At 42.6% G+C, this 10,250-nt stretch overlaps 1 protein-coding gene across 1 annotated transcript in view; it reads left to right on the top strand.

Moving 5' to 3' along the window:
- Positions 1 to 3,796: 3,796 nt before the first annotated feature.
- LOC109867724 (transcription factor Maf) overlaps positions 3,797 to 10,250 on the top strand; it is a 91,440-nt gene continuing 84,986 nt past the window's right edge. Inside the window, exon 1 of the mRNA XM_031802168.1 lies at positions 3,797 to 5,228. Coding sequence (XP_031658028.1) covers positions 4,192 to 5,228 — 1,037 coding nt within the window. The 5' untranslated portion in view covers positions 3,797 to 4,191. The remainder of the gene's footprint in view (positions 5,229 to 10,250) is intronic.

Genomic DNA, 10,250 nt, shown 5'->3' on the forward strand with positions numbered 1-10,250 from the left:
CAACATGAGGGAGGAGGATGTCTTCCCTGTAACGCACAGCGTTGAGATTGCCTGCAATGACAACAAGCTCAGTCCGATGATTCTGTGACACACCGCCCCAGACCATGACGGACACTCCACCTCCAAATCGATCCTGCTCCAGAGTACAGGCCTCTGTGTAACGCTCATTCCTTCGACGATAAACGTGAATCCGACCATCACCCCTGGTGAGACAAACCGTGACTCGTCAGTGAAGAGCCCTTTTTGCCAGTCCTGTCTGGTCCAGCGACGGTGGGTTTGTGCCCATAGGCGACGTTGTTGCCGGTGATGTCTGGTGAGGACCTGCCTTACAACAGGCCTACAAGCCCTCAGTCCAGCCTCTCTCAGCCTATTGCGGACAGTCTGAGCACTAATGGATGGATTGTGCGTTCCTGGTGTAACTCTGGCAATTGTTGTTGCCATCCTGTACCTGTCCGGCAGGTGTGATGTGCGGATGTACCGATCCTGTGCAGATGTTACACGTGGTCTGCCACTGCGAGGACAATTGGCTGTCCGTCCTGTGTAGCGCTGTCTTAGACGTCTCACATTACTGACATTGCAATGTATTGCCCTGGCCACATCTGCAGTTCTCATGCCTCCTTGCAGCATGCCTAAGGTGCGTTCACACAGATGAGCAGAGGCCCTGGGCATCTTTCTTTTGGTGTTTTTCAGAGTGAGTAGAAAGGCCTCTTTAGTGTCCTAAGTTTTCATAACTGTGACCTTAATTGCCTACCGTCTTATACTGTTAGTGTCTTAACAACCGTTCCACAGGTGCATGTTCATAAGTTGCTTATGGTTCATTGAACAAGCATGGGAAACAGTGTTTAAAACCTTTACAATGAAGATCTGTGAAGTTATTTGGATTCTTTCAAATTATCTTTGAAAGACAGAGTCCTAAAAAAGGGACGTTTCTTTTTTTGCTAGTTTATAATTTAGTCCAAAAATATGGATGTAGCAACTTCAGTTTGCCTGTTTTAATGTGGGTTTATTGAAGTTACACTGAATTTTTCTGCCTTAATAAAGGGTACTTCAAAATCAACACACAGATTGTTCTTTCAGATGACCCTTCAGTGATTGTCTACACCCCCACCCCACACCTCATCTCAAAAGAAATGGGTAACTTTTGGGTGGCTCAACCCGTTGGAACGCTGTCAAGGAGGGCAGTTACATGTGTTCACAAAGAAGAGGTCCTGAGTTCCAGCCAGGTAGGAGGCAAATCAGGGGGAAGTGATACTGGCTAAGTCCGTAACATAAGCTTATTTAAAAATAAAAATGTGTTCCATATGACGTGGAACATAAGTCATACAACCAGGAGAGCCTGGATATAATAATTAATAGGTCACACTAACAGTAAATCCCAGGCCAGACCTGAATGGAACACTGGGTACTTTTAACCAGGATACATTTGGGTTCTCTTGGGGTGAAATCAGAAAGGTCACATCATCTCTCATTAACACTATGGGTATTTGGGTTAAACCTGCCCATAGTTTCTGATAAACCCACGCATAGTTTCTGAGAGGACACCGATTAGACAGGCTACATTTTAGACTGTCCATTTACCCTTCTGTTGGAGCAGGTCCAAACTGAATCAGTGAAGTGAAACAACAGTGAAACAACTGGATACTGTTGATTGCAGGCAAGAGAAAATACCATGGCCTAGGCCCTAGCAGATCTATAGGACTAACTATGGCTTTTTAGAAAAAATATATAAAACAAGGAAATCTGATATTGCAACTTGTATGGTTCATGCAATATCAGCAACATTATGAATAGGCTAATGTACATTATTGGAAACAAATAATAAAATGTCCACTAATGCATTAAAAATGTTTGCATTATTACTAATGTATTTAATACTGCGTAGTACAAAACAACGTGGATAAAGAAATATAATTTTGATCATATGAGCATGTTATTGTCTAAATGACATGTGTTTAAAAATGTGTTTGACTGTTTCATAGCCTCACTTAATTGACAGAGATTCATCATAATTACACTTTCTAGTTCTTCTATTGACTAATAATGACTATGTGTTTACACAGCAGCAGCAGAGTGGAATTGGAAGGGACACCTCTCCTCTGATATTTACTCAACCCATCAGAGACACCTCCTCAGAGAGCCTACTCTGTTTTGTGTGTTAATGAAAAAAACATCCTCTGTGTTTAGCGCTAAGTCCTCATGAACAGTCACAGGGACCAGGAGAATATCTACTAGTGTTGAGGCACAGGGGACTTGGTGCTGTGCTGCTGAGGGCGTTGGGTTTCTAGATGTTGCTTTCCCGTGTGACATGCTCTACAGAGAGATGAGTTATTTACTCTCATCTTCTCCGAGGATAACCCTCTTTATGGTTTGTTCTTATGTGCCACCACTCCTGCCATATAGAGGGAGGAAGGGGGGTGGGGAGCCTACTATGTCTGTTCTGTTCATTAGAAGGGAAACAGGCTCTATTGAAGATTACTCCATATTGGAGCTAAGAGGCAGAGAAGTATTTGATGGAGTGTGTTATAAAGAGCTTATAGTGAAAGTGACATATATAACACTAAAGTCCTGGTCCTACAGTATGACCATGCACCATCATCAGTGTGTTCTTACCTTGTTTTTCGTCTTTCTTATTGTAAAATCGGAAATGTATGCTCTCACATCCAGCGACTCGAGAATGTACATTATTTATGCAGATCCTGCTATATGTTTAATCATTGTACAAAGTAACAAAAAGCAGAGGTGATCGTAACTAATGCGTGCCCTAGGCCTACTGTGTCATCCCAAAGGGTGGCGCTGTTGGGTTTGCTAACAGCCACTCACTCACATAGCCGGACCCATGCCTTTACAACCGTATCGACAACACGAGTGCACGTTCAATGACTTCACTGATCAAGAACTGCTACAAGAGAATAGGCGCGTTCCTCTGCCCCGCTGTTGTTGACGCCTGCCAGATCTTACAACGCCTTGATAAGTATTGCACGTATCAGCTAACCACATCATATGTTATAGCAATCTGTCAGTCGATGACAGACGATGACGTGGCATGTAACCATTGGTTGATGCATGCAACGTCTGAGCAGGGAAACGCGACCCAAATTGAAGTGGTATCAGAAGAACATAGTAAACATAATTGAGCATGTCCATTAGGTCAGAGCCTTATAAATAGCTCTGAATTAGGTTTTATAAACGCATAGACTGAGAGAAGTGAGGCCACTTTGGCTGGTAAATGTTTCGCGGTAAGTGAAGTGTTTACCTTCATCTAGCCCATATTTCCACAATGAAATAATTACACTCAACACTAATAGTGTTACTACTACTTAACTAACCTTCTTCGATATGTTAGAATCAATTGTATAACCTACGTTTTAGGCCCTACAACTCCAATGTTTTAAAAACATAGCCTATGACTATTTGTTATTATGCTGACAAAATGGCTATATCTATACCCTATTCATAAGGTAGCTAATATACTATTAACTTGCTTTTTATATGTAGCTTAACTCGCTTATATAGCCTATGTAGGTATCCCAACATTATTCAAAGAAATGGGATGAACATATTTACCATTCATTTAAAGTCGTTATAACCAATAGGCTAAGTGGTGTTTCTTTGTTTTGTTTTTACTGTCTTTATTCTGGGCTCCCAGAGTTTCCAAAATGTTGGATTTTCTACTATTATGCCTATTATGCTAATTATCCCTCAAAGCGAGATAGCTCATTGGCTGTGAGTACAAATTTAATATTTGAGCCCAGAGCCCTGATGTTAGGACGCCTATAAAATTCAGCAAGGCGTTTGAACTCGTCTGCAGGGATTGATGGCTTTTAAAAAAACACTCTCTCCGTCAAGCCTGGGGTGGAGTTGTTTTTCTTTCCTTCTCTACAAGGCATGAATTTGCCTGTGACACGGCACGTGAACCTCCTTCAATTTGGCGCACTAATCCTAAAATAAGGCATGAAGTGTTAAATGTTAGAAACACACAGAACTGCGCTCAGACAAGGAGAAAGAGAGGGAGAAAACGGAGGAGAGTGAGACGCACGCGCTGCTCTGGTGCGGCTGTGCAGAGACTGCATAAAAAGAGAGAAAAAAATTACAAAAAAAACGTGCGCTGCGCAATTAGGCTAGAAACCTTGTGTTTTTTCTCTCCATTTTCTGGAAGATAAAATAAATAAAGAAATCAAGCTGGCTCAGTGCATGTCACAGCAGCCCGCTTTGACAGGTGCTGCTCAGCCCCTTTGGAGGACTGCTTTCAGCAGCAGCAGGATGGCATCAGAACTGGCAATGAGCAACTCCGACCTGCCCACCAGTCCCCTGGCCATGGAATATGTTAATGACTTCGATCTGATGAAGTTTGAAGTGAAAAAGGAGCCGGTGGAGCCGGATCGCAGCATCAGCCAGTGCAGCCGCCTGATCGCCGGGGGATCCTTGTCTTCCACCCCGATGAGCACGCCTTGCAGCTCGGTTCCCCCTTCCCCAAGCTTTTCGGCGCCCAGCCCGGGCTCCGGGAGCGAGCAGAAGGCTCACCTGGAGGATTTCTACTGGATGAGCGGCTACCAACAGCAGCTGAATCCCGAAGCGCTGGGCTTCAGCCCCGAAGACGCGGTAGAGGCGCTGATCAGCAGCAGCCACCATCTCCAGTCCTTCGATGGCTATGCTAGAGGGCAGCAGTTCGCCGGGGTGGCCGGGGCAGGAGGCGGCATGGCCGGGGAGGAGATGGGCTCAGCAGCCGCTGTGGTATCCGCTGTTATCGCTGCAGCGGCAGCGCAGAACGGAGGTCCCCACCACCATCACCACCACCACCACGCCGGGGGACACCACCCCTCCACAGGGGTCCCGTCCAATGCCAGTTCGGCAGGCAGCCACCAGCACATAGGACACCTGGACCTGGACGACCGGTTTTCGGACGACCAGCTGGTGAGCATGTCAGTACGGGAGCTGAACCGACAACTGCGCGGGGTCAGCAAGGAGGAGGTGATCCGACTGAAACAGAAGAGGAGGACCCTAAAGAACAGAGGCTATGCCCAGTCCTGCCGCTACAAGCGGGTCCAGCAGAGACATGTTCTGGAGGGCGAGAAGACGCAGCTAATCCAGCAGGTGGACCACCTCAAGGCGGAGATATCGCGGCTGGCCAGGGAGCGGGACGCATACAAGGACAAGTACGAGAAGCTCATAACCAACGGCTGCAGGGAAAACGGATCCGACAACACCCCCTCGTCCCCAGAGTTTTTCATGTGAGTTTTACGGCGTCAAAAATAGTAAAACAATTTAAAAGAGGAAAATAAATGGTCTTACATTTAGTCAGATGTGTAAAGTTTCTGTGCGTAATGTTGTGGCGTGGCAAAGACACAAATTACACCTTTTATTTTGTTTTTACATTTTGTTGCGATATTTTATGAGAACGGAGTTAGGTAGTTAAATATCCTCTATGCATCTTAATTGTTTTACCGTCGTTATTTTGTAGCTATTTTAAGAAGTAAAAAGAAAACATGTGTGCGGTTTGTTTCGTTTGACATCTCCCTCAAAAGTGTACAATAATCATTAAGTATCTGTGCATCCAAACCTTTCTCAATAGGCTTTCATTTAGGGCCTACAGTAAATGTAGTCAAATTGAACTGAAAGGTAACTTCAATATTTATATGTTTCAGCCTGTCTTCTTTGTATAATTTGCCACATTCTCATATTATCAATGTTGTTCATGTTTTGAGCATTCAAACAGTAGCCTATGGCGTACACCAGGGGTATTTAATTCAACTTTTACACTAGGTCCGTGAACTTGCTGGTTTTCTATTCTACCTGATAATTAATTGCACCCACCTGGCGTCCCAGGTCTAAATAACTCCCTGATTAGAGAGGAACAATGAAATGGGCAGTGGAACTGGCTTCGAGGTCTAGGGTTGAATTGAGGGGTTATGGTTATAGCCTATCCTAAGACAACCGTGTGGGTCATGTCCGGTATTTGCTGTTCTTTTACTATTGTTGTGAAGATTTCGTTGAACCCGTTTTATACATTTTATAGTTTGAACTCATCACTTTTTTGGTGATTTGGGACAAAATGTTTGAGGGACTTCATCATCCATCGGTCTCCTCAACTCACCTCTCCTCCTCTCCTTACGTCTCGCCGTACCGTCTGACATCGAGCATCATTCTCTATACACACAAACCTGCTGACGCATCACCTTTCACTTGTCAGGCTTGGCTTATACAGTATGTCTGGAGAAAGACAGACAGGACATTTGGAATTATATCGTCTCTGGAATGGAGTGCGTTGTGTTCTATACCGTTTGGCTTTCATTGTGTGTAGCCCACTATATTTTTTAATCTGATGGCATTTTGTACTTCAGGATTCCTGTGGATTCCTTTATAATTCAAAAGGGCACATTTTAATTCAGTAAATATTCAGACAATATCATGTTATCTTATCACACAACAGGTTGCTTTTTATTTTTTGAACATTGTAAGAATATTTTGATTAAATATAAGCCTACTTTTATATCAGTTATGTCCAAATGCACTAAATGGTTTTCTTTCTTATTTTCGTGTCTTGTCTTTGATATATGCATGCTCTTAAATCAGGTGAAGCTTCAGTTTGACTTTATCAAAGTGTTATCACGATTCACCAATACGAGGAGGAGAAATTCCTTCATCTGAAGGTGTCCTTCTATGAATGTTATGGAGGTGTTGGAACTATTGCACGCATGTTGCCCGCAACGCCGTGGGTTTTAACCGATCAGAAAACGATTGAGAACTAAAATTGGAAAATATTAATGTAATGTTCAATAACTTAATGTTGCTCTATAAAATGTCACCACATATTGTTTGGACAACACAGTCCGTGACTATTATCTTGAGCTACATGTTTAAAATGGAATATCTACATTTCCACCATTCATCAATAAATGTTTATGAATGGGAACTTAGCTTTAATTTATGTTATTTTTATTATTCATGCATGTTCAAATTATTGCAATGCTGACTTTATCACCGGTTTTATTAGCCTAATATTCTCGTGGATAAGGCTAAATTAGGCCTAATTCTCAGGGTAAAATTAAATTCATAATATCTTTCGGAAATAGGTCTAATTTCTGTGTTTTGGTTTTAGACCTGTCTTGTAATCTCAATAGGCCTAGATGTTTTGCACCCGCTCTGCTGTAGGCTATACTGTACCCACATTTTAGGAGGACAATATAGGCCTAAAGCAAAACAAATGTTTGTTGCTTAGAAAAGCCTACATTCGCTTTATGGTGTTCTAGAAGCTGTAGGCCTAATAATGTGTTGGGTTTATCTCTTCTTCTATGTTGTGCAGAAATCATTTCACCTGTTGCTTGCTTTCTCAAGAGAAATGCAACATTCCAATTTAAAATGTCCACTTTATTTAGACTACTAGGCTACACATGCGGATTGTTTTAAGCACACTTCACATGACGCCGGACGCAGGTCCCCATACTGGTCCACTTTTGTTAATCATTATATTGGAGCACACTTTTGCTCTGTGCTCGGTAGCAGTCTAAAAACTCGACTCTGAACCCTTCAACTCAAAAGTTTAATTCTAAATATAACTGCCATATTTGATTTAGTTCAATAAAAACGGACCCTATTTGCCTCAGGTCAATTGAAAGGGAATTAGTCTAGCCTACTTGATGCGCAGAGGTTAGCCTAGAACTAAGTTTAACATGTCATTTTTTTCTGAAATCCTATTTTGACGAATACAAATCGCTCACTGTTTGCTTATGGTGTACATATTAAGGCAGTGTAGAAAAGGGAACTGATGGTGCCGGACGGTCCCCTCGAATTGGTTTGTTCCATTTCATGACATTTAGCAGACGCTCTTATCCAGATGAGAAATTGGGATCAAATGCCTTGCTCATCTTGCTCATTTTCCAGCCAGGTCACCTGTGATCGCGAGCTAGTTGGGGATTCGAACAAGTGACGTTCCGGTTATTGTTCCCACGCGCTTAACCGCTAGGTTACCTGCCGCCCCATGACCAGTCTTCTATTTCTTCGTTCGATATTGGAATTTGAAGTATACTACCAAATGAGGTAAATGGAAAAAAGCCCCCTCTTGAAAAATAAATACCTTCATGATTAATATCTCGAAATTCATTACACACCAAATGCTTCTGTAGCTAACATGAAGAAAACAAATTGAGTATAGGCCAATGCAACATGTCAAGTGTTGATCCCATGTTTCATGAGATGAAATAAAATATCTCAGAAATGTTCCATATGCACAAAAAGCTTATTTCTCTCAAATGTTGTGCACAAAATTGTTTACATGCCTGTTAGTGAGCATTTCTGCTTTGACAAGATAATCCATCCACCTGACAGGTGTAGCATATATATAAACTGATTAAACAGCATGATCATTACACAGGTGCACCTTGTGCTGGGGACAGTAAAAGACCTCTCTAAAATGTGCCGTTTTGTCACACAACACAATACCACAGATGTCTCACAGATGTTTTGAGGGAGAATACAATAGGCATGCTGACTGCAGGAATGTAACCAGAGCTGTTGCCAGATAATTGAATGTTCTGAAACAAAGCTGAAAATGTCCCAGTTGGCCTGCATAATCACCAGACATGTCACCCATTGAGCATGTTTGGGATGCTCTGGATCTATGTGTATGACAGCATGTTCCAGTTGCCGCCAATATCCAGCAACTTCAAAAGCCATCGAAGATGAGTGAGACAACATTCCACAATCAACAGCCTGATCAACTCTATGAGAAGGAGATGTGTCACGCTGCTTTTTTAAAAGTTATCTGTGACCAACAGATGCATATTGGTATTCCCAGCCATATGAAATCCATTAATTAGGGCCTGATTTATTTATTTCAATTGTCTGATTTCCAAATATGAACTGTAACTCAGTAAAATTGTATAAATTGTTGCATGTTGCGTTAATATTTTCATTCAGTGTAGTTACAGTGCCTCCTAAAGACATGATTGACATGGGGAAAATAGGGTATTGATGCTGATGATTGATGTAAATCTGCTAGTTAGCTAGCTCAATTTCTTTTACTGATTGTAATTTACCTCTCTGTCGTTTTTTCTCTCTCTGCTGCGCGTATCAGCCAAGCAGACCAAATATTGATGATGATGGAGGCTAAATCAAGTGTTATCAAGTGTTAATCAATGGTATGCTGCTGTGGCAGTACTGATAATATTTAAACTAGGTATCTAGCTACACACACTAGGCCGGTAATCGCATCTCTCAAGCCATGCACGTGACCCGGAGCTTGATACAGGGCAGACTTGAAAAAGATACAACTGGGCGCGACTCGCGAGCGAGCTCCGTACAGGGCATGATCAACAGGCGCAACCAAGGGACAGGGTGGGGGTGGCGAACTTGAAGACGACTTGCGGGCAGTGGGTTCCGAACAACAATGACAACAAATGTACAAAAATAAATTATACCTCCACCCAAAAGGGCACTTTCAATACTGGAATGGCAAAGGGACGTGTGCTCTGCACAGATAGAGCCTTATCTGTGCACGTGCCTGACAATAATACAGCTACACAGGTCAGTTTTTTAAAAGGGAGAATCTAGCGTGTCTGTTTCCAGGGGTGGATTGGCCATCTGACAATTCCGGCAAATGCCATTGTTGAGTTGGGTGGGCTGGTAAAAATTTACACGTGAACATATATTTTGAATATAAAAAATAAAACAATGAGAAGGGTGACATGATCATGTACACTGAGTGTACAAAACATGAGGAACATCTTCCTAATATTGCGTTGCACCGTCTTTTACCCTCAGAACAGCCTCAATTTATCAGGGCATGGACTACAACGTGTCGAAAGCATTCCACAGGAATGCTGTCCCATTTTGACACCAATTTTTTATTTATTTTATTTTACCTTTATTTAACTAGGCAAGTCAGTTAAGAACAATTTCTTATTTTCAACGATGGGTTAACTACCTGTTCAGGGGCAGAACGACAGATTTGTACCTTTGTACCTTGTCAGCTCGGGGATAGTCCAACGCTCTAACCACTAGGCTACCCTGCCGCCCCAATTCTTCCCAGACTTGTCTCAAGTTGGCTGGATTGAGACATGGATTGTGTATGTGTGCCATTCAGATGGTGAATGGGAAAGACAACAGAGGCCTTTGAATGGGTTTGGTAATAGGTGCCAGGCGCACCGGTTTAAGTGTGTCAAGAACTGCAGCGGTGCTGGGTTTTTCACATTCAGTTTTGTGCTTTGGAAACCTGTCTCTTGTAATGTACCCACACGTTTCCTACAACCTAATGA

The sequence above is a fragment of the Oncorhynchus kisutch genome, linkage group LG22, assembly GCF_002021735.2.
Source record: "Oncorhynchus kisutch isolate 150728-3 linkage group LG22, Okis_V2, whole genome shotgun sequence".
NCBI lineage: Eukaryota > Metazoa > Chordata > Actinopteri > Salmoniformes > Salmonidae > Oncorhynchus > Oncorhynchus kisutch.